This window comes from Macrobrachium rosenbergii, chromosome 22, assembly GCF_040412425.1.
Source record: "Macrobrachium rosenbergii isolate ZJJX-2024 chromosome 22, ASM4041242v1, whole genome shotgun sequence".
In the NCBI taxonomy this organism is placed as follows: domain Eukaryota; kingdom Metazoa; phylum Arthropoda; class Malacostraca; order Decapoda; family Palaemonidae; genus Macrobrachium; species Macrobrachium rosenbergii.
Genome location: NC_089762.1, coordinates 22,232,147 through 22,259,554, shown reverse-complemented (window position 1 = coordinate 22,259,554; position 27,408 = coordinate 22,232,147). Strand labels below are relative to the sequence as shown.

The following is a 27,408-nucleotide window of genomic DNA, read 5'->3' as shown; positions in this document are numbered from 1 at the left end:
TCAAACAGACTCAACACATTAAATCCAGTTGAATATAAATAAGTTCCAGACTAGAATGCATCTCGTACAAATCCATCACCTTAAAGATTATGAGCCCATGGGAACATGTTTACAATAAACATATCTCTTAATTCTGGCATCATCAGACCACGAAGATGGCAACTTGGCTACTGCATTTCAAATACTGTATGTTTATATATATATACAATATTATTAAAGCACAGTGATTGGCATTGATCTTCAAGAATAAAAAGTATGATCTAAATTATCTTCAAATCATGCTGGGAGACTAACTGAACATTTATGAACGAGAACAACGTCATGTCTTAATAACAATAAAAAAAACAATTTTTTTTCTTAAAACACACGGAACTCTCGCAACAATCAATATCACTGTCTGTTTTCCCAATATCTTACACTGATTTCAAACGAATACAAGGAAAAGAATCACTATAGAACTGATCGCTTTCTCACTACAGTAAGTCTGTAACATCGTACAGTACCTCAAGCTCTATGCTATATCATACAAGAAGTACCTCAAGCTCTATGCCATAACATACAAGAAGCTGACTGGAAATTACATCAAACGAGCGCTAAAAGCATTCCACCTTTGCAGTGCATGAAGGATCATGATTACTCTAATACTTTCACAATAAACTTTATTAATAATGCGGAAAACAAATCCACAGCCCTTTCCTCTTCACACCCGTCCAAACATACTGTGCTTGGCAACGTTATTTAACTTGCCAAATAAAAGCAGTAAATATTATGATGCATACATACATACAAACACAATAGATTTTAAAAAGTCAACATAAAAACAGTGTATTGCCCAACCTGGTATCAATATACTAGAAAAAACTGTCACTTTAAAGCATATATACTGTACTCTCATAACGAGCTATACGCTAAGTTCTTGGCACTGTCTTTTTTCTCATTAAAATGCTGATTCTTGATTCAGACCCCAAATGACCCGGATGAACAGGGAGATAAAGAACCGTTGTTGCTATCAATGAGACCTTTGTTTTGTGTACGTAGTCAACACCTGTGTCAAAAGTACCGTGAAGGAGTCCAGGGTACGTATTTGACTCAGATTGAGAATTTTTCTTAAGAAAAACACTACAAAAGTGAGAAAATCTTACAATTTTGAAATGACCTCGAAAGATTCAAGTTCATACTTTCCACTTCCTACACTACCACAAGAGGATGACACAATGCAACAATTACTAGTACGGCACAAGTGTAGGCAAAAGCTGACAGAATTCTGGAATCCATTTGCCAGCTTCTTAGGATATTTTTATCCTTGAGATGGAAATCAACATGTAGTGCTGTGTAACAGAAACACATTTTGAACCTACATCGGGATCGAACCTTTGTATTATACAAGGTATTGTGTGTTGATTTCCATCATGTTTACTAAGACGGAGCAATTCAAATGAAATGCTATCAGTTGCGTCGCTGGTGCCCAGTCTTCCCAGCTAAATAGAATAGAATGCAGAATTTAGACCAAAGGCCAAGCACTGGAACGTATGAGGTTATTCAGCGCTGAAACGGAAATTAACAGTAAACAAGATTGAAAGGCACGTGTAACAGGAGGAAAACCTTGCAGCTGCACTATGAATCAATTGTTAGGAGAGGGTGGAAAGTTAGATGGAAGAAAAAGAATAAGAGTGGAGGCAGAGTAAAAGGAAAGAAAAGAGGTTGCACCTAGGAGCTGACAAGATGATGCAAAGAATGTGGGCTTCTCATGCGGGTTGAGAACGAAAAATGAATAATTTTGCGGAATGCAGAATCAGTGAAATAATGAGTGTTGAAAGGCACATGTACACAGAGACAGGCCAAGAACATGTTTCCCCTGCCATGACATGCCTCTACTTAAACCCAGTTTTCCTTAAAAGTTGCCATGTGGACTGCTTTCCCCAGTTTTTGAAATGCAAGGCTCTCCGCATTCAGATGAACACATCTATTTCTCTTCCTGTGTTTCTTCCTTATCATGGCCAAATCAATCGACCAGGAAGCAGTCTTCTCATTCAAACCAATCACACTCGGCTCTTCATCATATCCTGATGTTCGCTTAATGTGAGTCCAGGGGTAGACGCTTTTGGGACTGTCCACCCTGAGCACCCTCTGCATGCTGAGTCTTGGTGTGCAGTCTCCATTCCTGAGTCTTGATGTGTAGTCCCCATTTAACAAGCCCTAGGGTAATAGAGAGCTTGAAAGGTCACTGAAAGGTAGAAATACAAATGGTAGGGGAGGCAAAATATCGCTCGAGAACACCTCTAGATTTAGAAAGGCGCATGATGAAGCACCATCACCTACACCAGAAAAAGATTAGTCAGATTAGATACTTGAAATGTGTTTGTCTAGAAGGGCTTTATGGCAAACCTGTCAGAAATCTTTGAGACATCTAGATGAGTGACCTAACGTTCCCTAGTTTCCATGAGATGTAGGCCAGACATGCGTACAATTGGATAAGAGGACTCCCATAAAACCTTGCCTCACATAAACTACTCTGATGACTTCAGAGTAGATCCTACGCATTGTAAAATACAGATGCTAGGCAAAATTTCAAAGATTTGAGCTACAGCGAACTTGCGAAAAATGGAGGGATTATAGCATAATTTTGCCTGATTATCCCAAATAAAAGCACGCCTTCGACACAAAATGCTAAAAATATATTTTCTCAGAATTCTTAAATCTGTCAGATTATTCACTTATTCAGTCTGTATGAAGCAGTTATCTTTCAGTGTTACTTTACCATGAAAGTAACCCTTTGCCCATACCCTTTTCAATGCTAGAACTTTAACTGTCCCATAGAATTCTTTAGGATCAGTAAGAAGAAGCATCGGAAAAGATGCATTTAAGGTATCTCCTCCTTGGCTTTAGCTTCTGAAGAACAACTCAATGTCCTCCCAAAGATAATCCTTATATCCAGCAATATTTTTTTTTATCAAAACCGCTAACTGTAAAAATGTTATCAGTAAGGTTTTATCCAGTTGCAAAAAGTCTGAAAGAGTGGGCAGAAATTGTTTCACGGTCTAAGAATAATTAATCAAGTAAGGTTTTATCCAACTGCACAATGTCTAAAAAGTGGGCAGAAATTGTTTCAAAGTCTAAGAATAATTAATCAAGGCCTCAATGTTGTTATAAGTGCAATGTGTGAGTGCAAGGTAGGTCTCTTCAGCAAGTAATCAATCCATCATAGGATGGGAGGAAAATGAACTTCCATTTTCAAAGCGTTAAGAGGAGATTAAGTTTGAAAGAGGTTATTACGGTTCATGGGAATCATACCCTATTTGAAAGGACATGGTATTTTCTAATCCTAATGTATTATACCAATACTGATTTCCTCTTCCAAATATTTTTATCATTTTAAACATACCCGTTTCCGGAGAAAAACAAGATAATGATCATTGTCAAATTTATAGTAGAAGTGCTGAGCAAAAATAATGAACAGTTTTAAAGTCACAACAATAGGGGTTCCCCCCCCCACACAAAATTAAAAATAGTATGTCAACCCTTTAGCGTTTATCTAAAAAATTATGGCATGATGACATATCTTATGAACTGAGAATTTGTTAAGAAATGCTACTGTAATTAAAGAAAACCCAGATATTATATTACGTGTTTGGACGCCAGATAACTTACAATCATTCATCTATATCACATTACGTTTCTCAGTAACATCCATCACGTGCTAGCTCACACTTTGTACCCTAATGATACAATTTGCTTGAAGTTCTAACAAGTGTCACTGATTTGTGAGACAATCGTTCTCATCGTTTATCATACACCGTGCTCTCCTAAAGTAGATTATTTTACATGATTCAGTTTTTACCTATAAATCTTACAGCAATTCTGAGTAAACAATGGGGAGCAGGACATAGGCTGTAAATCAAAACGAAAGACAATATGCGTTGCTTATATGATTGTATCACAGTATATTATCTAGTGGTTAGTTTCTTATCAAACCCGTTTCCTTTCTGCGGTAGTCAGCTGTCCTATAATACTGAAACTCCCTCTGGATGATTCACCATCCAAGTTTTTTTTTTACCACAGACTCTTTCATAGTTTGTTTTTCTACACTTATATATGGTCTCTCTTAGCTTCTCACCGAAGTGAATCTAGATGGGATCTCTGATTTAGTTAAATATTAAAATCCTTGGTATTCAGTGCTTCCAAAATATGCAAAGTAACCTCTCTTTGTGAATTTGAGCCACCGGCCACTGAAGGTTAATGTTAGCATCTATTTTCAGACGAAGTTGCCTGCTTATTACGTATACTCCTAAGACATGTTTACTTTGGGTGTTTGTTTAATATTCCATAGACACAAGAAATTTGAAACTCTGACCTCTCATAGTTATTGTCAATTAGAATTTAGGGGTAAAGTTTTGATAGAGCACGTTCAGATAAGTTTGCCAGTGAAAAGCTACTGTCTACTTTCAGTCTTTTAATACTGTTTTCTTTTCCGTCCTTATAAAGAAATCGTTTCCATATCTGGAAGATTACGTTGCAGTAAAGTTTATTTCAAAGATTTTCCTCTCGCCAGTAATCCAGTTATCATTAAGTAAATTGTTTGGACTTGCTTTTACCGCGTCGCATTAGCGAAGCATTTTAACTTGACCACCGATGAACATCGCTCTCATGAGCCTCTTCATTAGGAACCGCTGTCACTCACCAATGAAGGCAGAGTGCGAAAGTTTGATCAATCGATGTCACCCGCGGCTTCCCTGTTTCCCGAATCGTCTATCTGTAAGTCTAAGAGGCACCTTTGTCATCGCCTCATGAGACAGGTCCTTTAGCACACTTTTCTTTTTTTTTTCTCCTCTTCTCTATCATCCTATAGTGCTCGAGGTAGATGTGACTTGTGTAGCACGTCTCAGTCCTCTCTCAAGGAAAGGGTGAATATTCGCCAGAGATGTTTCGTTATCGTGTTTATTGACAGAACGGATTTGCCAACAGAAATATCTTTACTGAGTGCCGTTTACCATCAAGCTATACTGAGTTTTTCTTCGTTAATTTTACCACTGGTTTCTTTTCCTAACCATGGCATTTCACAGATTTGTATACTTTCCAATACATTTGGTCATTAATTTTGAAATATTTTCTTATGAGTTCTTTAATTCTTTATCATTCATTATGGTTTTTGTTGCAGAAGATTCTCAAAGTTAACTCACGATTCGGTCATCTGATGAGGACTTCCATGACTACAAAGTTTACAATCTGCACTTTTCCCAAAATGTATGTATTTATTACTTAAGATACATCCAAACAGAAGGCATTTTTTTTTTTGATAAAAGGTTATTCTTTGTAATATTCTGCTTCTCTACTATATTACAGCTTGGTGATTTTGACCTAAAGCTATATGTAGCTAGAGAGCTATATATAAGTTTGGACGCTCAAATGTCGTCACATTAAATCTAAGCACAATACTGTACAGTTATATGAGCATATGGAGGTAATAAGGCTGTAATAGGGATTTCAGGAGCATGGGGTCAGAATGCAGCATTTTTGTGCCTGTTTCAACACATCAAAGATCAATAGAAGTAGGTACAAAACAGGTGTCAGAATGGGATACTTGTTTCTTCTAGAGATTAATGGAAGTAGGTACAAAACAGGTGTCAGAATGGGATCCTTGTTTCTTTTTTGAGATTAATGGAAGTATGTACAAAACAGGTGTCAGAATGGGATCCTTGTTTCTTTTTTGAGATTAATGGAAGTATGTACAAAACAGGTGTCAGAATGGGATCCTTGTTTCTTTTTGAGATTGATGGAAGTAGTACAAAACAGGTGTCAGAATGGGATCCTTGTTTCTTTTAGAGATTGATGGAAGTAGTACAAAACAGGTGTCAGAATGGGATCCTTGTTTCTTTTAGAGATTGATGGAAGTAGTACAAAACAGGTGTCAGAATGGGATCCTTGTTTCTTTTTTGAGATTAATGGAAGTAGGTACAAAACAGGTGTCAGAATGGGATACTTGTTTCTTCTAGAGATTAATGGAAGTAGGTACAAAACAGGTGTCAGAATGGGATCCTTGTTTCTTTTAGAGATTAATGGAAGTAGGTACAAAACAGGTGTCAGAATGGGATCCTTGTTTCTTTTTTGAGATTAATGGAAGTATGTACAAAACAGGTGTCAGAATGGGATCCTTGTTTCTTTTTTGAGATTAATGGAAGTATGTACAAAACAGGTGTCAGAATGGGATCCTTGTTTCTTTTAGAGATTGATGGAAGTAGTACAAAACAGGTGTCAGAATGGGATCCTTGTTTCTTTTAGAGATTGATGGAAGTAGTACAAAACAGGTGTCAGAATGGGATCCTTGTTTCTTTTAGAGATTGATGGAAGTAGTACAAAACAGGTGTCAGAATGGGATCCTTGTTTCTTTTTTGAGATTAATGGAAGTAGGTACAAAACAGGTGTCAGAATGGAATCCTTGTTTCTTTTAGAGACTAATGAAAGTAGGTACAAAACAGGTGACAGAATGGGATCCTTGTTTCTTTTAGAGATGAATGGAAGTAGGTACAAAACAGGTGTCAGAATGGAATCCTTGTTTCTTTTTGGAGATTAATGGAAGTAGGCACAAAACAGGTGTCACAATGGGATCCTTGTTTCTTTTAGAGATTAATAGTAGGTACGAAACAGGTGACAGAATGGGATCCTTGTTTCTTTTGGAGATTAATGGAAGTAGGTAAAAAACAGGTGTCAGAATGGGATTCTTGTTTCTTTATGAGATTAATGGAAGTAGGTACAAAAAAGGTGTCAGGATGGGATCCTTGTTTCTTTTAGAGACTAATGGAAGTAGGTACAAAACAGGTGTCAGAATGGGATCCTTGTTTCTTTTAGAGATTAATGGAAGTAGGTATACAACATGTGTCAGAATGGGATACTTGTTTCTTTTAGAGAGTAATGGAAGTAGGTACAAAACAGGTGTCAGAATGGGATCCTTGTTTCTTTTAGAGATTAATGGAAGTAGGTACAAAACAGGTGTCAGAATGGGATCCTTGTTTCTTTTTTGAGATTAATGGAAGTAGGTACAAAACAGGTGTCAGAATGGGATCCTTGTTTCTTTTAGAGACTAATGGAAGTAGGTACAAAACAGGTGACAGAATGGGATCCTTGTTTCTTTTAGAGATTAATGGAAGTTGGTACAAAATATATGTCAGAATGGGATCCTTGTTTCTTTTAGAGATTAATGGAAGTAGGTACAAAACAGGTGTCACAAAGGGATCCTTGTTTCTTTTTAGAGATTAATGGAAGTAGGTACAAAACAGGTGTCAGAATGGGATCCTTGTTTCTTTTAGAGATTAATGGAAGTAGGTACAAAACAGGTGTCACAATGGGGTCCTTGTTTCTTTTAGAGATTAATGGAAGTAGGTACAAAACAGGTGTCAGAATGGGATCCTTGTTTCTTTTTTGAGACTAATGGAAGTAGGTACAAAACAGGTGTCAGAATGGGATCCTTGTTTCTTTTTTGAGATTATTGGAAGAAGGTACAAAAAAGGTGTCAGAATGGGATCCTTGTTTCTTTTGGAGATTGATGGAAGTAGGTACAAAGCAGGTGTCAGAATGGGATCCTTGCTTCTTTTAGAGATTAATGGAAGTAGGTACAAAACAGGTGTCAGAATGGGATCCTTGTTTCTTTTAGAGATTAATGGAAGTAGGTACAAAACAGGTGCCAGAACAGGATCCCTGTCCTTAAGAAGGTGTTGCGAAATATTCTTGAGGAGACAACAAATAATGTGGAGGATTATTTCCATTTTAAAGATTACTGTTGAGAGTGATGGAGTTTGCCTCATTCATAAGTAACTGCAGTATGCTCGTGAACGAACTTTATATTAAAGGATGTTTTTATTGGCGTTTGGCACCGCAAGGGAGCCTTCGTTCTCAGAACTGCCAATATTAAGTCTTATTTATCGGGCATAAGTGAGCAAGAGCAATAAACAAAAGCTCGTGAATTTTTGGTGGGAGTACCTCAGGAGGAGGGACGGGCTTCCTATTGACTTTCCATTATTAATAATTGCCAGGCTGCTCATTAAAGACCAGTAACGAGCAAACTCATTTTGTTTCTTTATCATCCATTTTTATATTACCAAACTCAGACGAAAGTGATTGGACCAAGAAAGTTATAACATTTTGTTCAAAAAGTCAGTTTGAGGACTTCACGCTGTTTTAATGGGCAGTGTGCAAAAATAGCTCTTTGGGTGGACCTTTCTGTTCAAAGGAATAATGAAAAAACTTTATGTATAATATCAAGGCTGAGGTAGAAAAGTCAGCATACGGTCTGAGACCCCTTGAGATCCGTACCCAAAATAATAATTTGGTTCCCGTTCTAAATTCTATGATCTACATCTTTTCTTTTCTTTATTTCCCCACTTATTTATTTATAATTTGTTGGAGAAATGAGTTTAAGTAGCTTGGGTGAGACGTCTGACTTTTTTTTCTTTTTTTGGCTGTCAACGATCAAACTGATGTTGAGAGTAAAGGCACCAAGTTTGGATAGTAGGTTGAGATAGCTTTTGGTTGTCTGTTTGGTTTGGGGAAAATTGAGATACTATGACTTTAAAAAAGTAATATTTTCCGTGAATTGCCCAAAAATATCATAGATAACAAAGCTGGCTTGAACTTTCAATTCATTATTTGATTATTTTATATGTACTGCGATCTCTTTAAGAAAACTGGATATCCCTCCCACTCATTTTCACTCAATAACAGTGACAGCTGCAAAAAAAAAAAATGTTCATGTCTGTTTACAGTCTGATAGATTCATTTGCTTCTCTGTCCTAATACTACGTACCTGTTATAGATGTCCAGTAAAATAAAAATCTGTCTGATAGCCTGAACTAAGCACTGGGTTATTACCTTGTCTTTCTAAACTACATCAGGTCTTAAGTGAATTTACAGATACCAACACAAAGGAAGTTGTCATCATACTATCATAAATGTTGAGTCCTTGAGTAGATATGACCCGATAAGAAAGCAGTTGTTCCAGAGTAACACTTTATGCTACAGAAGAGTAAAACGCAGTATGGCAGGTTTTGATAGTCATTTACCAGGTGAGCTACACAAAAACAGAGAGGTCCTTTGATATTATAATATTGTCACTACGCCATTCAATGGGACATACTATAAAAGGTCCGTTTTATTTACACAGAGAAGCAAACTAAGCAATCACACTGTAAATTAAGATGGAAATACTTCGTCTGTTTATAGTTCTTTAAGCAGTGAAATAGATCTATTACCTATACTAGTTGTTTTACTGAGATGCACTGGATCAAAATTGAATATGATAATCCCCAAAAAATAACAAAATAATAATTTTACTTCACTCGGTAGTAGCAACTTCTCTTGAAAAGTTCACGCTTTTCACTGGCTCTTACGGGCAGCTTGGTCATTACTGTACTAATGATGGAAGGTCAATAGGAAGGTCGTCCCACCTCCCCAGGTACCCTCACAAAAATTCACCAGCTTTTGTTTATTGATTTTTTCTCACTATGCCCAATAATTAAGACTTACTATCGGCAATTCTGAAAAGGATACTTGGAGGCTCATCAGTTGTGCCAGACGTCAATAACAATTCTCTTATCAACATTTAATTTAAAAAGTTCTTTCAGTCGCGTATCACAGCTACTCAGAGGCAGGCAAACTCCATCACTCTTACCAGTGCCTTTTAGAATGCAAATCATCCTACACACCTTATTGTCTCCTCAAGGATATTTACCCATCACCTTCTTAAAAAAAGCAATGACCCGATTCAGACAAGTGTTTTGTGCATATTTCTGTTTATTTCTGATACGCTGAGACAGGATTAAAAATGCCTTCTTCTGACCACAGGCTCTTGAAAACCCTATTATAGTTACATTCCCATTACAATCATATTCCTATTACAATCACATTTCATAAGGTCGTAGAAATGTATAAAGTTTAAATTTACCGTAGCGACATTGCAGTCCATACTATGTCTTGCTTCAGTTTAGTTTTAAAATAAAAAAAAATCAATAAGTACAGGATCAGAAAATATTAAAAAATAACCTTGCATTGAAAATAAGTTAGATGTAACGTATGTAATAAAGACCTCAATTATAGGAACAAAGCAGAACAGAATATAATCATCATCTCCATGGAAGCTCTGAGGTGATGATCAAAACTGACCTTCGCTATTTTCTATTGGTGATGACGCGGAGCATCATCCACAATAATCTCTTACAGAATGCCGAAGAATTAAACGAAAATTTTAAAGAAAATATGTCAAGATCAATGGCCAGATTTAAAGAAAACTGTACAAATCTAGGAAATTTTATCAATACAAAAGAAAAAAGATAAATCGTAAACCTTACTAAAGTTTCATTACAGCTTGATGATAACTGGTACCATGTGAAATATTTCTGTTGGCAAATCCGTTCTGTCAATAAACACAAAAACGAAACATCTCACGGCGAATATTCACCCTTTCCTTGAGAGAGGACCGAGACGTGCTAAACAAGCCACATCTCCGAACACTATAAGATAAGAAAGAGGAGGAGAAAATTAAATAGAAAAAGTGTGCTAAAGGACTTGTCTCATTTGGCGATGACAAAGGTGCCTCTTAGACTTACAGATTAGACGATTCGGGAAACAGGGAAGCCGCAGGCGACATCGATTGATCAAACTTTCGCACATTGCGCTCGCTGGTAAGTGACAGTGGGTCCTGAGCGGTCCATGCTGAAGAGGCTCATGAGAGCGATGTTCATCGGTAGTAAAACTGGAAAGCTTCTCTGCTGCAATGCAGTAAAAACAAGTCCAAACAACTGAGTTAATAGTATTTAGGTTATTGGAGCGATGGATAATCTTTGGAATCAATTTCACCGCGACGGAGTGTTCAAAATAGGGAATCATTATTATCTGGGACGAAATGAAAAAGTAAGACAACAGTGAGAGAAGGCAGAAGCTTTTCACTGGCAAATTTACCTGAACCGGACAAGTGCTCAATCAAAGTTTAACCCCTAAACTCTAGTTGGTAATAACTATGAAAGATCAAGGTTTCAGAATTCTTTTGTCCGGGGAATATTACACAAACACTCCAGAAGGAAACATAGCTGAGAAGTATACATCACAAACAGGCAACATCGTTTGAAAAGAGATACTATAAATAACCTTCATGAAGGTTAACCTGTTAGCTTATCTCAGAAGCAGAGAAGGCCGAGGCCTTGAAAACTTTCCTGAGTCCGTGATCCCATTTAGATTCGCATCAGTGACATTCAACAAGAATTAACAACGATACCGGCCGAGAAGTCACGGAAAACCACATATTAAGTGTAAATAAACAAAATATGAAAAAAAAAGAGAATCATCCTTGGAGCTTTTCAACAGGGAATGGATCACATACACAACCGCTAACTACTCCGGAAATTAAATGGGTCTGACAAGAAACTAGCCTTAAGATAGTAAACTACAATGTAATCATATAAACAATGCATTTGGCTTTCGTTTTGGTCAACATCCTGTATCCTTTTCCCCTCTGTTTACTCAGAATATTCCATTAGAGAGTAAAGTGAAGATTATATCGTGTGAAAAAGTTACTAAACAAATCAATCCAGCTTTTCCTATCTTCAAGCAAATTGCGTCATTACTGCACAGTGTGTGCTATCACAAGAAGACTATAGAATGCGTGATTATAAGTTGTATGGCACTACAACACGTTATACATAATATTTGGGTTATCTTGGATTATAGTACAATTCACCAACACACACACTTTCCCTTCATAAAATATATCACTAAATAATATTATATATATATATATATATATATATATATATATATATATATATATATATATATATATATATATATATATATATATATATATATATAGTATACAACAGTATATGTTTGTGTACACACACACACAAACACACACACACACACACACACACATATATATATATATATATATATATATATATATATATATATATATATATATATATATATATATATACACACAGTATATTTATACATATGTCGCAAACATATACATAAATAACATCAGCACTGGAAAAGCTGTCTCCCTTATTTATTTTCGTGAAAGTGAATTCTGAGTATAAAAACTACGTTCGTACTTAAATCTATATTATTTGGATTTATTATCAGAGATTTAGCTACTGCACATTTAAAATGAAATGGATTTGTCAGGTGCATCGTAAACATCCGATGGTTTACCTGTTGCTTCTCAATGAACTAGATCACTGCATTCTGTGCAACTACTGGTCACAAATCTCAGCATTTAGCATTTCATATACAAATTGTTTGGTTAAACGAATATCGAAGTTCTTTTTACGGATTTCTTTACACTTTTATAAGCTATTTATTCAAAAGATCTGCCAAGAAACGAATGAGGCTGTCGTAGGGCAGTACTAACACGGACGGTACACACACACACACAGATAATATATACATACATATATATATATATATATATATATATATATATATATATATATATATATATATATATATATATATATATATATATATATAATTATATACATATATATGTATAAATAATACATTATATATATATATATATATATATATATATATATATATATATATATACAGTATATACCAATGTTTTATATATATATATATATATATATATATATATATATATATATATATATATATATATATATATATATACAGTATTAGAGGCCCCCTCCACAGAACAAATGGAAAGTTATGAAGTTTTCTGCTATACCTTATCTCCAAGTGCATTGTTTTAAGTTTCTATTAAGCTATTTTTCATTTTACATTTCTTGTATTTTCAGACTGAGTGACGGAGTTAGATACAGCCATGGCTAATGACTCGGGGGAAATCAGATGGATTGACCGAATCCGGGCTATAACCTTCAGAGAGGCCAGGGATGCTGGCGCATCCTTCATTTCACGTTCCTGGATAGGTAAATACATTAAAAGAGATGAATCCTTTGTTAAAAGAAACTGGAACAAAAATCCATACGACTGTCATCGTGAAAAGAGTGAGAATCTTGGAAGGCCTAAAGTTCCTTCTCAGGAGCCAAAGACATCATAGCTGAGGCAGTGGGTAGACCAAGAAAGTCTTTATGTAAATTGGCGCTTGAACAAGAAACAAAAAGGGGAAAGAAGAGAAGTTATAGTGCTGTATATCGTGAGTTGAAAAAATCATTTCATGTTATCAGCAAGCCCAACATCACTCAACAACAGAGAGAAGACCGTGCATGGTTTTGCAGTTCATTTCTTAAAGATTGGGATGAAGCTGACTTTCTCCATGTTGCCTCATCAGATGAATTCTTCATTTACACAGTCTGGAAGCCAAATCATAAAAATGACATCATTTGGGCTGCAAAGTTGGATGATATCAGTGATGACGTGCGCTATCGCCAAGTTGTGAAATTTCCTGAATGTCTGGGAATTTTTCTCTGTTTCACAGCCAAATGGTTAATGTGGATCATCAAAGAAAAAGGACAGTCATGGAATGGCAAATACTTCAGAGAAACTGTGCTTACTGGTGGAGTATTTCCTTTCCTCAAAGATCCTGAAAATGTGTTATCTGTTGAAGAAGTCACATTTTTGTATGATAAGGCACCATGTTTCAAGGCTCTTCAGACACAGGAGCTGCTTCGAAACAGTGGTATCGATTTTTTCTCGTCAAGTGAACTTCCAGGTAGCTCCCCTGACCTTAATGTGTGTGAAAGCATTGGTAGTATCTTAAAGGATCGTGTTGAAGCGCACACAGTGAACTATGATGGTATACCAAGCCTCGACGGCCTGCGAAGAGAGGTGACTGAAGTGCTCAGGGGAATGGAGTTTGAGTCTCAGCTTTTTTTCGATTTGCTGAAATCATACCCCTCAAGAATGCAGGCTGTGGTACAGGCAGATGGAGGCCACACAAAATATTAAATACTCAGAGAGAAACTTAAATACTGTAAGTACCTGTTCTGAATTACTTTTGTTTTTGTCCATATCAATTTTAGTTTATGCTGTAGAGGGGGGGGGCTCTAATTTCAAACACCCTGTATATGTATATGTATATATATATATATATATATATATATATATATATATATATATATATATATATATATAATTATTCATATATAATATTCATATATATATATATATAAAAAAACATGCATATATATATGTATTTATATGTATAAAAGGCTATATTCTCAAATATCTGTTCGGGGTATGGGCTGCAAACTCCATGCTCCTGGTCATTTGGTGACTTGCACACCACACCGAGTAGTGTGAATGCTATCATTTTCTTCTTCTAGCATACCACAGTAATGGAATGTGGCTACTACAGCCCCCGGATGCAAAAGGTGCATCTTATCTGCTATTTAGGCAAGGAATTCATCTTCTCTCAACAAGGGATCCTCAACACTTTACTGGGCGTTTCTCTTCCATGAAGTTTATCTGCGCCCCAAAAGATTGGCACTCCCCACAACAATACCCATGCTATACCACTTACTATCACCGTGGTAGCTGTCCCCAGTAAATAGGCGTGTTTGCTGTTGGCCCAAGGAAAGGGAGGCTCATCTGCCATTACGGGGGCATTTCCTCTCCCAGTGGATTCACAGCTTTCCAACAATCATTCAATTTCCTCGTGGTAAGGTACCTTAGATTCAAAAGCCATTGGAGCCTCCTACGATAGCAGTGCCTAGGTAGTACTGCTTCCTACTACTGAGGCACCTGTCCCTTTTAACTGACTGACTTTCTGTCCGTTTTAACAGACTGACTTTCCTATATGAAACTGAAGTATGGATGCTGAATGCACATTAAAGAAAAAAGGTTGAAACTGAAGTAAGCGTGGAAAGCAAAATTACATTACTGCTACATCCATCCTTTACCTGCTCAATCAGGGATAAACCCCTTTTACAGGCATCAGTACCTTTATTTACCCTTACAAAGTGTTCATCAATAGTATACTGAACCACCCACCTATATCCTTCAAGCATTCTCATGCTTCCTGGATACTAAAGAACTCCAGATCCAACACGTCTTCCACACCCTGCAAATCTTGTCTCTCTCTCTTTTTCTCCTAAAACTTTGAACTACACACTCTTTCTCCCATATGACCTAATGACTTCAAAATTGGATGATCCATCTTTACACATGTGCTAACCTTCCTACAGCATGACGTGTCGACTTGTATTGTTATATATCTCATCCTTTTAGTTCTTCTTTCTGCACAAATAATAAACAAACACCTCAACTCGTCCATATTTTCTCTCAATGGTACTCAAGACCCAAACTTCACCCCCATATCTCAACTTTTGCAAAAGTGAAAAAAAAAGTTTTAAGGCTAACTTCACTTTCAAACTGGAGTTGATCATAACTGCTGTGGAAGTAAGAAAATCAACAGGACACGGTTGCCTAATGGAAATGCCATGGACTTGGGATACTAATGAACTATATACCAAGGGAAAGGAGCGCTTGATTGGGCGTTATGGACACGTTCGTAGTAATAAAAGTAGTGCCTGGGCATTGCTGGCGTACTAATGCACCTTGTCCCAAGACAGAGGAGCAGATTGCTAAGATATGCTCTTCAGAATTCAAACATTTTTAACCATGCAACACCAATAATAGTGTAAAGCGGTTTTACAAACCCAGATTGTTTATGAAAGTATTTATCATTACAAAAGCCACATGTTTGAAGATGTCATGACATACAAAATAAATCTTAAATCTGTCCCAGAAGTCACTGATATCAGATCGCATAAATATTTTCATGGAGCCCAATTTCAGCTAGACGAATATTCCTGATCTTTAACATTGCAGCCATGCTAACCTCACATCCCCGCACTGTCGTCTTTTGAAAACCCTTTGTTGTATATATCTACAGCTCTGTGGTGCTATTCAAGTCAGATGCTTTTATGTATACGGGCAACCTATGTCGTCATTACACCATTCAAAACGGGGAATCTTTGGCTCTCTTTTGATCCTAACATAGAGTTCTCCCTGATTATGAAAGGCAGAGCAGTCCTAAGAAGAAAGGGATTGGGATTCCCTTAATAATATATACGCTTATGCACATACCCTTCACTGTCACATTCAATATCATAATTGTTCGTTCGTTTTAGATTAAGCCAGTCTTGTGCTGGCACGGGTTCTTGCTCAAGGGCAGCCGGTAAATTATCAACATAGGCAGGGATCTAAGTTTCTTCAGGATATCGACGTGAATAATAAAAATCCCACGACAGATTTACAACAGGGTACAGACACTGTCTGTCTAGTGAGGGGGACCTTTTCAATGTTCCGTAACACTAGCAGCTGAGTCCAGTGCAATACCACCGCTCCACTCAACAATTATCATTCACTAGACACCAGCGAGTTCGACAGTATACAAGACACTGCAAATAATAAGAAGTATAATAAAGAAATAGACTCCACCTTATAAAATTAATGCTATTGTCCAGGCCACATCCCTAATATGAAGTAGTAGGTACCTATAGTAAAAATCTGCACACATTATTATTATTGTACGTAACTCTGTTATCAAAATAATACTCTACTACCGCTACCTCTACCTCTGTCACTTTTGTGCCCGTAACTTTCATTATTACTATCATTATATCAATTATTATGAATTTTTTTTTACCGTTAATATTATGAAGGATATGTTCGTATAAAAATACGAAAATCCTTAATCCAATTCCCAAAGTCTGCCTAATACGCGTCCTATTTTTGACCATAGAATATTCAATTAAATATATCCATTCCATTGCTCCGACGATGTTGAAAGCGTTCCTCAAACAAAACTGAAGTCAGCACATTCATGGGTAATACAAATTGTTGTGTTTAACTGCCAATTATATCTAAACAATGACCTTTGAACATAACAAAATGCACTAAAGAACAGGAGCTCGTGAACATAAGACTGTATGATAAGGTTGTGTTGAAATTTAACAATCGGATAAAGAAGTAATTCTTCCAACAAAGTGTGTTTATGTACACGTACACACACACATATGTGTGTTGAAATTTAACAGTCGGATAAAGAAGTAATTCTTCCACAAAAGTGAATAACTTACAACACACACACATATACAGTATATGTTTGTGTTTAAGTGTATACTGAGTGCAATTGTTCTAATTTTCTCGTGGTTATACACTATATATGTATACATACGTATTTATTTTAGCACAACGCCATTTTCCCAACAAGGGTGGCTTTAGAGAGAACACAACCGTGGTAACTTCCACTTTCGCACTTTTAATAGCTGAATCGTTGATGAACCGCCTGTTAAGTAAAACATTTCCACATTAACTGCCTCGTACGCAAACAGTTCATCTCAAATGCTACAACCCTTTTTTATATCAGTCACATTCAGTACCCACACTTCACTTCTATGACGAAGAGGTCAATCAGTCCCTTCACACGTTCCCGCTTTGGCGCCAGAGATTATTCTAGTCTCTTGCAAACATGTCGCGTCGCTGCCTTTCTTTCTTCACCTATTCTGCGTCTAACCTCCTGTCTCTTCTTACCGTCACCCATCGTTCGCTATATTCACTCCCAAATCCTTATATAAATCAACCACTTCGAATCCTGTATATGTATACATATTTATGTATACATTATATATATATACAAATGTACATAAATATATGTATTATATACTATACTATACTATGCACACAAACACACGCACATATATATGTATATCTATCTATCTTCTATCTATCTATCATCAATATATATGTATATATATTATATATATTGGCATTGCCTTTATTTATATATTCATCACATTCCATTTTTCGTGATTCAGTTATGTACACACATATAGTCATATATATATATATTTATATATATATATATATATATAATATATATATATATATATATATATATATATATATATATATATATATATATATATATGATTTTAATCCGTTTATGACATATTCTGTTCAAAAGTCAGTGTCCAAAGAGAACAGTTAATAAGAACAATGATATACATATTTTGCACGCCATCTGCCGATTGCAATTTCTTTATACCAACATTTCATAATTTCGCCAGAAGAAAATTAATGAACTGCTACAGGAAATGCAATCTCCTTTTATCATGGAAGGCAGCAGGCAATGAAAATCTAAGCCGTCTTAAGGCAGACTTTAGGAACAGGATCAATAATATACTCGTACTCTTTTATAATCTAGACTTATAGTTTTCCATATATATGAAAACATACATTATATATATATATATATATATATATATATATATATATATATATATATATATATATATAAACATATATAAATACATAACTATATATATTTATATAATATATATATATATATAATATATATATATATATATATATATATATATATATATATATATATATATATATATATATATATACACTTATCCACACGCGACTTTTCGATATTCACAAGCATGAAGTTCCAAATACCGTTTAATATCAAATTCGCTATATCCTGTGAATAACTTACAACCACAAGACATTATAATTGATAAGTACATCTGGCCCGCGAGGAATCGAAGCCCTCAATTACGATTCCCCTTTGCGTGGAAGTTATTTCCAAGGTATTCCTATCTCGGTATTAAACGAAATTTGTGGCTTAATATTTGTATACATACATGCATACACACATACATATATACACACATACATACGTACATATATACATATATATCATTTATGTCAATACCTGCAACAGATTGTATGACATTGATTTTATTCTTTTTCATTTTTCTAAAATGATTATGAAAATTTAATGTTTTTCAAATGCTCTTGAAATCGTTAGGCTTGTTCTTAAAATGCAGTTACATTCCACAATACGTAAATGTTTTTTATCGAAATGCTTGCAGTTATTATATTACAAGCAAGATGGAAAAAATTAAATTAGGTTATTCAGTATATACACATAATTATAAATATATATATTTAAATATATATATAATACACACACATATAAATAATATATATATATGTATATATATACACACACACACACACACACATATATATATATATATATATATATATATATATATATATATATATATATATATATATATATATATTATACACACACAAATATATCTAATCGACGAGTACTTGAAAAACAGTACGACTTCATCTAGAAAAATCCATTTTTAATTATATAAACAACATAAATTCAAACAAGACACGACTGAACATTCTGACCTAGAAATGATCATATTTTTACATCCCAATCAGCTGCTCTGACAAGACGGAAAATACAGTATTAAACATGACCCAACAATCAAGGCATCTTCTCGCTGCTCACTGAGCCTCGATAATGACAGTTATATCTGTCCAAATACCAATGAGGGAATCATCAAATAACACTTCAACTGATGATTTTGATTTTGTGCGATGAGGAGAGTCGACGTCGATAGCGGCTGGCCTTTAGCGAGACCTTTGCAGTGAGCGTCTGCATGAAGAAAAGAGCTAAATGGAATGATTGTTTCCGAATATCTCATAATGGAGAAGAGAATGAGGACTGTGCGTCGCATAGTGTAAGATTGCCTCTGGTTGTGATATAGAAGTGGAAGGGCGCGTGCGCCAATTGGGTGGGGATAGAAGGGTACCTTACATGGGGGGAAAGCCTCTAGTATGGAGGGAGCCGAGCGCCCTAATACACACACTCGCATCCACCACGCTTGCCGAAGGAAGACCCGGTGGTCCCTCCGCCTGCACGCACACACGCTGCACGAATAAGAGCAGCGCTGACGCCCTTTCCCGCCTTCTAACTCGACGTTGGCTCAGCCGACCTTATCAGGATTTTTATCTCTGCCACGAACGAGTCCTGCGACCTAGCGCGTTAAATCTTCGTGACAAAGCTGACCTAGATAGATCCTCGCAAGGCTATATCCTTCTTGTATGCCCAGTGTGTCGTTAACTGACTGCGAAATCGTTCGGTAGTGATCCTCATACCACTGACCAGAGAGAGCCTGGCTCGAGTCTTGGCAGACAGAAAGAAATGTCATAAACGTCAGTGGTCTAACGGTTAGTGCTTCGCCCATAGTAACAGCTGGAAATACGCGCTGCCAGTGAATGATAAGAGAAGATTTATTTACATGTGAAATAGAGAAAATTCCTGTGCAATTCGGAAAAAGAAACTGTCAAAATGATCACTCGAATGAGTGACTGGGAGTGAGGAGGAGGAGAGACACCACAACTTTGGACGGAAGAAACGAGACATAATGGATAGATATAGAATGGGCGTGGTAACGTGGGCGCTGTGGCTGCTCTGCTTGACAGGTGAGTTGTGTCAGTGGGTGGTGTCAATTTTCTCCCTAAGTTCTCCCGCCGAAAAGGGTCACACTTCCCAGATATACTGTAGTCTACCCTCTCACGAATGACAGTCCAACGTCTACCCGGAGAGAGAGAGAGAGAGAGAGAGAGAGAGAGAGAGAGAGAGAGAGAGAGAGAGAGAGAGAGAGAGAGAGTTAATTTATTGTACCCACCTGAAGTATAAAATGTTCTGCAATTATTTGTAAAACACCAACCTTTCGCGAATAACCGGGACTATTAACTAAATATGCCGCAGCAATTTTCTCTACCTGTCACGTAGCTATCCGACTTTTAGCGCTATTTAAACCTATTTCTATAAATCTTTCATTTGAATTGTTTGTCTTTTTATATATTTACTTGACAACAAAGAATGTTTCTCTCCTGTTATGCCACAGGCTCCCAATTTTAGTGTCAAAAACTACCCAGTTACACTTATTTAGGCTTATACATTTTTCGAGTTATCTACAGACAACTTTATATATTCCATTTATATTAATATTTATAATAAAAATGCATTTTGTACAACGCCCACAGTTATCAGTAACACCAGAAGCCATCTGTTGCAATGTACGTAGGAAATAATAAACACGGGCAGGCTGGCTCAATTTGTTTATTTACCTCTTCTGTACAGTAATACTGTGCACTGCATGAGAGCAGGTTTTGCATTAAAGTTATGAAAGAGAGAGAGAGAGAGAGAGAGAGAGAGAGAGAGAGAGAGAGAGAGAGAGAGAGCACGAACAGATACCCTGATGAAGCAACTTCTTTCGAGAAACGACCAAGCAGTGAGGTTCGTCTGCACTGACCAATTAAATCCAGTGTACAATATCAAAGGCAATTTTAGAGCATTCGTGTATGTGTTCGGCCATGCGGCTATCGGAATAACGATCCACAGATCGGCCGTCCTCCATGTTTTTAGCGTAAGTGATTGCTTCGGATGATCAAAAGGTTCTGTTCTTACACACAATTATCTCTATAGTAAATAAAAAAAAAAGGGCAATCGTTACGAGTGTCCGGAAAAAAGTGCTCAGAACTGCCTCTTCATTTGTAGCTGCTAGCGGTCGGTGGCACCTACCAACAGAAGCCCAGATCAATACACGGCAGGGGGATGCCAAGCAGAGTATTCCAGCCTCGAGTTTTCTCTCTGACAAAAACATGAGTTTATACGTCAATGAAGTTTTCTTCTTGTGCCCGACTTTCTCTGAGTACAAGTGACTGTTTCCGTCTTTAAAAATCCACCTTTGCGCATTTCACCCAAGGGTGCACAAGACAAAACAAAGAAATAACAGGAGACAAAACTTAGATAGGCATAATATATGACAGTCGTCGAATGCTGCAGGAAACGGAGAGGCCAAACTCTCCATCCAGATGGCGACGGTAAATGGGGAGGGGATACGAAGGTAATAGGAAAAGGAGAAAACAGCGATTGAAGGGGCGGAGGGAAGCGGAGAATAAATAGGAGGGATGCCGAAAGGGAAGTGGAGATCGCTCCTCCGAAAAACACTGAGGGTCCTGAGGAGGAGAGATCTCATTGTGAGTAGCGAGGGAGGGTTCTTTCTACCCCATCAATGAATGAATGAAGAATGTTCTCTACTCTCCTGTTATGGGGAGACATGGGAGGCCTGTCTTTCACGCTTAAGAAAGTGTGGAGGTCTATTTGATGTCTGTGTGGGAAGGAGTGTGGGAGGATGGCGGCGCTGGCGGACATGTGGGCCGGTTGCGTCCCCAGATGCTAGAGAGAGAGAGAGAGAGAGAGAGAGAGAGAGAGAGAGAGAGAGAGAGAGAGAGAGAGATAGTCACTCAGCCAGAGGGCGTGGCAGAGGTAGTTTTAAGCATTGAACAGCTTAATGGAACTTCGACAAGACTACACTCCTGAATTGTTTTGTATTAAAGAATTCATTTATCAGAACTACACAAGCATAATCTATACAGTATATATCTATATATATATATATATATATATATATATATATATATATATATATATATATATATATATATATACACACACATAATATATATATAAATACACACACATACATATATATATATACACATATATATACAGTATATATATATATATATATACACACACACGCACACACACACACACACACACATATATATATATACTGTATATATTGAACAAACAAAAATATCTCATGCAGAAATAATTACATTAACTATAAAAGCCACTTTCTTGGTTTTACTGTGTATGAGGCGACCAATATACAGATTTTTCCTTCTGTTCACCTTTTACCGAATCTTTATGACGGAATATTTCCCCAAAACTATTTGATACTCTCTTTCTTTCCCAATATTTGAATCTATCTATCTCTCTCTCTCTCTCTCTCTCTCTCTCTCTCTCTCTCTCTCTCTCTCTCTCTCTCTCTTTACTGCCGAGTAATGAGAGCCAATTCAGAACCAGACCTGAAGCCCCGAAAAGAAAGAAAAGAAACTGGTATCGGTCAATGGTCTTGCAGAGTTTATTAGAGCCGAGTGATTCAGAATGACCTCGTCTTAAGGCGCGAATCGCTAGATAAATCAAATACCGGTTAAACTTACACTGAGAGAGAGAGAGAGAGAGAATTAGTAATGGTTCAGTAGCTTCAGTATTTCTCCTTAGGTCAATGTGAACGTTCCAAATACAACACTATGCTTGATAAACTTGACATGTGCATCAACGACAAATAACTAAGGTTATGAAGTATAAAAAAAAATTCTGAATAACTTCAAGATAAAATAAATATATAACATACAACACAGAATCTAATCTATAGTATATAATACACATAATATATATATATATATATATATATATATATATATATATATATATATATATATATATATACACATATATACATATGTATGTATGTATTTTATCTCAAAGAGAAAAATTAACATAATTGAAAAATACTTGAGAAAGCTTAGAAGATGAATATTCGACAATATCTGAGAATGACCAACCATAAAATTCTGAAAAGATTACGACCAGAATTATGACAAAGATCACTAGCAGACCACTAAAGGAATACCCTAATTATGATACTGTCTTCCGTCAAATGTGAAAAAAATAGGGATGTCTGCAGTCAAGCGATTTCCCACCCGACGGAACCTACTCAGTAAGCTCCATAATATCCTACTTATGGATATGTGCTTAACTTTAATAATGCTTGTCCTAAATTTAATAAAGATTGGTCATGACGTGCGTCAGGAAGTCTGGGGAAAGTGAATAAGTGAAAAAAAAAAAAGGATTTATGAGTGAAAATTACAGGATAGATAAAAGAGTGAAAGGTAACATAAAACGTATCCTAATTTGAAATACAGATACAGATACTCGGGATGATATCAACTGCATATAATAATTTTTTTATCAGAAATGTAAAAACAATTTGAAATTCTTCTGAGACTCACTTTGGCAAGGAATTTTTCTTTCTAAGAGGAAACTAATTGGGCGAGCAATTCAATTTTTTTTATCTGGCACAGGAGCGCATGCGCAGGAGAGAGAGAGAGAGAGAGAGAGAGAGAGAGAGAGAGAGAGAGAGAGAGAGAGAGAGAGAGAGAGAGAGAACCCTTAGTCTGAGGGAAATGTTAGAATTGCTTAACACAGGATGTTTATGGGAATCTGGAGAAGGTGAGAGGGCTTTCATTAAATTTACACCAGACGTGAAATAACAACAATATATCAAACTTCACTCGATGAATTATTCGATTTGGCAGATATCACCGCTATAACAGATCGCTGATGAAGGGGACTCGTTTGTGTGAGCGAATAGAAATGAACGAACTTTGGTAGAATACTTTTGATGCAAGGTCATCACATCTTTCATAGTAACAATAAACACTGGTCTGGGAATAGAGCCGACTACCTGTTCCAAGGGCTGAACGATTACAGGCCGAACAAATTACCTGTGAAATGAGGTTCGAAGGCATCTTGGGAATTTCGAAGCAGTGCCGTGTTTTAGGGCGGTCCATTTCTGCTAGTTTGGGGGTTTTCGTTAACTCTGACGTAGACCTTGGTAGCGTTACCGCAGAGACGTCTGAATTTCATGGGTGGAAATTCTTCTACAAGAACCGAAATAATTAAAATCTAAAGCAACATTTAACAGGCACAGACAGTAAATAGATCCCGACAGGAACTCACTCTGCTGAAGAGTATTCGAACTTTTAAAATGTTCAACTAAAGCAAAATTATTTGAGCATTCGAACACACATTGTAGTTAGTTCCTGCATTTTTTCTTTTAGAAATAAATATAATTTGGCAGGGAAATAAAAAATGATTCACTTTATTATTATTTAATTTACGTAGGAAGGCTTCATTCTTCAAACAATCTGTGAAAAGTATGCCACTTCTAAAATAATCCTTCATGCGTAAGTAACACTAAACTATTACAACAATGTATTTGTTATCTGCAAACGTTAAACAGGCACGTGGTATTTCCGCAAGTTATCATATATGCACAAGTCCATCGCCAATAATCTCTTATTACGAACCAAAGGGGGGGAAAGAGTTTGTCCACTAAAGAGTGAGTACTCATGAGCTCTCGAAGCGGAAGTTCTGTAACATTCTACCGCAAGCGCAGGCCATTCAATTATTCCCGTGAAGTGCAAAATGTCAAGAAATTAGTTCGCGATCCTAATGTATTCGCATAAGAAAGTAACCTACCATTCTGAAATGCTAAAGGAATGTTACTGGATTGGAACAGTCTTGTAAGATAACAAGACGATAAAATATACTCGTACAGGTAATGGGCGATCCTGAAACAATCAAGGCAAGAGATTTATGTATCCACTTTACTGCTTGATTTTACAATGTATTTATATATAGTAAAAATATCTAATACTTCATCTCAAAATGACTGAAGCTCTTTGGTCAAATTGTAGCGTCACAAAGGGCATTCCAGTGAATACCAGTAGCTCATCTGTTACTCGGCCGTTGACAGCAAATACTGTTTGAAATGACAATGAATTACACGACTACCGAACCTACATATCAAGGGAAAACTCAAAACAATTCCAGTCGAAGTTATTTCATGGGAAGTTTGCAACGTAGAAAGCCGAGGAACAAACAAGGTTGACACACTGTGGGACATGCACCAGGAATCAACGCTTACGGGCAAATGTTCACCAATGATTTTTAAAATATAGAATAGAACAGAATAGAATATAGAATTTAGGCCAAAGGCCAAGTACTGGGACCTATGAGGTCATTCAGTGCTGAAACGGAAACTGACAGTAAAAAGGTTTGAAAGGTGTAACAGGAAGAAAACCTGAAATTGCACTATGAAACAATTGTTAGAAGGTGGAAATTAAGATGGAAGGAAGAATATGAACGAAGTACAGTATAAAGAATGAAAGAGGTTGCAGCTAGGGGCCGAGGGGACGCTGAAAAAAACATTAAGTAATGCTTACAGTGCACCGCATGAGGTGCAATGACGGCACTGCCCCCTACGGGGAAAAAGTATGAAGAAAATTATAACTCAGTTCTGAAATTAGGATTTTTCTTATTTTGACGGAGTCTGGACTAATTATTAAGGCTCGATCTGATTTTTTCCTGTGAAGAAATTCCTGGCCGACTGACGAAGAGTTACGACATGTTTACAGCGGTGTTAATTTCCAGACAATTTCATAACAGGAAGTCACGCACCTACAGTTAAAATATGAGTTTTAATAAAATAACCTAACAGCTGAATCTTCCAAAGCGACAGTTTTAAGAACCTTGACTGAATACAGACTGAACTTCAAAACATAAATAAAAAAAACATCTGGAAAGCTGAGTCAAGTTGCAAATCAAGCTTTGACTTGACGAACTCCAGGTGAAACATTTCTGTCCCAAGTTTGAAATCTAAATCATGTTTTACATTTCGAAATTCGACAGTTTTTTTTTTCTGAAAACCAGTTTCAACTTGAAAAAGAGGATAAAATTTTAAAAATAGGCTGTTCTAGAAACCAACTGGAAAAACCCTAAAGCCGCATTATAATTTTTTGGGGCAAAATATACATGTTCTGTGTAATCTAGTCATGCTGAAGTATATTGAACTATTGTTTAGTTTACAAATATGATGAAACTGTTGTTAGTAAACTACAATTGCACTTGTGTTTTAGCTCCACCAGAAAACTAGAAAGTGCGATCACATCTTAGTATCGTGTTCGTCCGAAGTTTAGTTCAGTCTTCCGAGAATGAAACGACTATCACAAAGACAGTGCATGATTCTGTCGCACTTTTTCTTCCTATCCTGTACGCTACCTGCTCTCTTTCTCGCCTTTACTCTCAGACAGGTGTTTTCTTCTCACTCGGCCGAATAGCTTACTGGCTGTTTTCTACCCCCTGGGCTCAGGTTCCGAGTTCACGTCACTAGTCATCATCTCAAAATGAGACTTTCCGACTTGAATTGCATTGTGAGTAGCGGTTTCTTCACGCTTCAGCCCACCCGGCTGAGTTACACGGCTAAAATGATGTCAAACAAACACTGTCGATGACGTTTAGCGAGAAACAATACCCGTGAATTACTGATTTAAAAAAAAATTATTAAATAAATAAATAAATAAAAAAATAAAACGATATTACATCAAAATATAGTGCATGTAAATGACGTAGAATAGATTATAGAATTTAGGCCAAAGGCCAAGTTCTGGGACTTAGGAGGTCATTGAGCGCTGAAAGGGAAATTGGCAGTAAGAAGATCTGAAAGGTATAACAGGAAGACAACCTGGCAGTTGCACTATGAAACAATTGTTAGAGAGGGTGGAAAGTCAGATGGAAGAAAGGAGATAAGAACGGAGGTACAGTTAAAGGAATGAAGGAGGTTGCAGCAAGGGGCAAAAGGACGCTGCAAAAAACCCTAAGTAATGCCTACAGTGCACCACGTGAAGTGCACTGACGGCACTACCCCCATCCGGGGAGTATAACGTAAGAAAAGGAGAGATCTCAGAATTTATTATCATTGTTATATTTTACTTGCGACGTGTTTCGTTGTTTCTTCATAACGACATTCTCAAGCCTAAACTAGCCATTACCGTTTGTTAATAGTTAAAAGCCTGCACAATCATTATTGGCTGACAAAGCTTAGTAAAGGTGGCAATAGCAGAGGAAAC

The 27,408-nt window shown here is 36.6% G+C and overlaps 1 protein-coding gene across 1 annotated transcript in view; it reads left to right on the top strand.

The window, feature by feature from the left end:
- The first annotated feature begins 20,087 nt into the window (after positions 1 to 20,087).
- Positions 20,088 to 27,408, top strand: part of dtn (transmembrane protein 132C dtn) — a 261,444-nt gene continuing 254,123 nt past the window's right edge. Inside the window, 1 exon segment of the mRNA XM_067124361.1 lies at positions 20,088 to 20,280. Within this exon segment, the coding sequence (XP_066980462.1) occupies positions 20,223 to 20,280 (58 nt within the window). The 5' untranslated portion in view covers positions 20,088 to 20,222.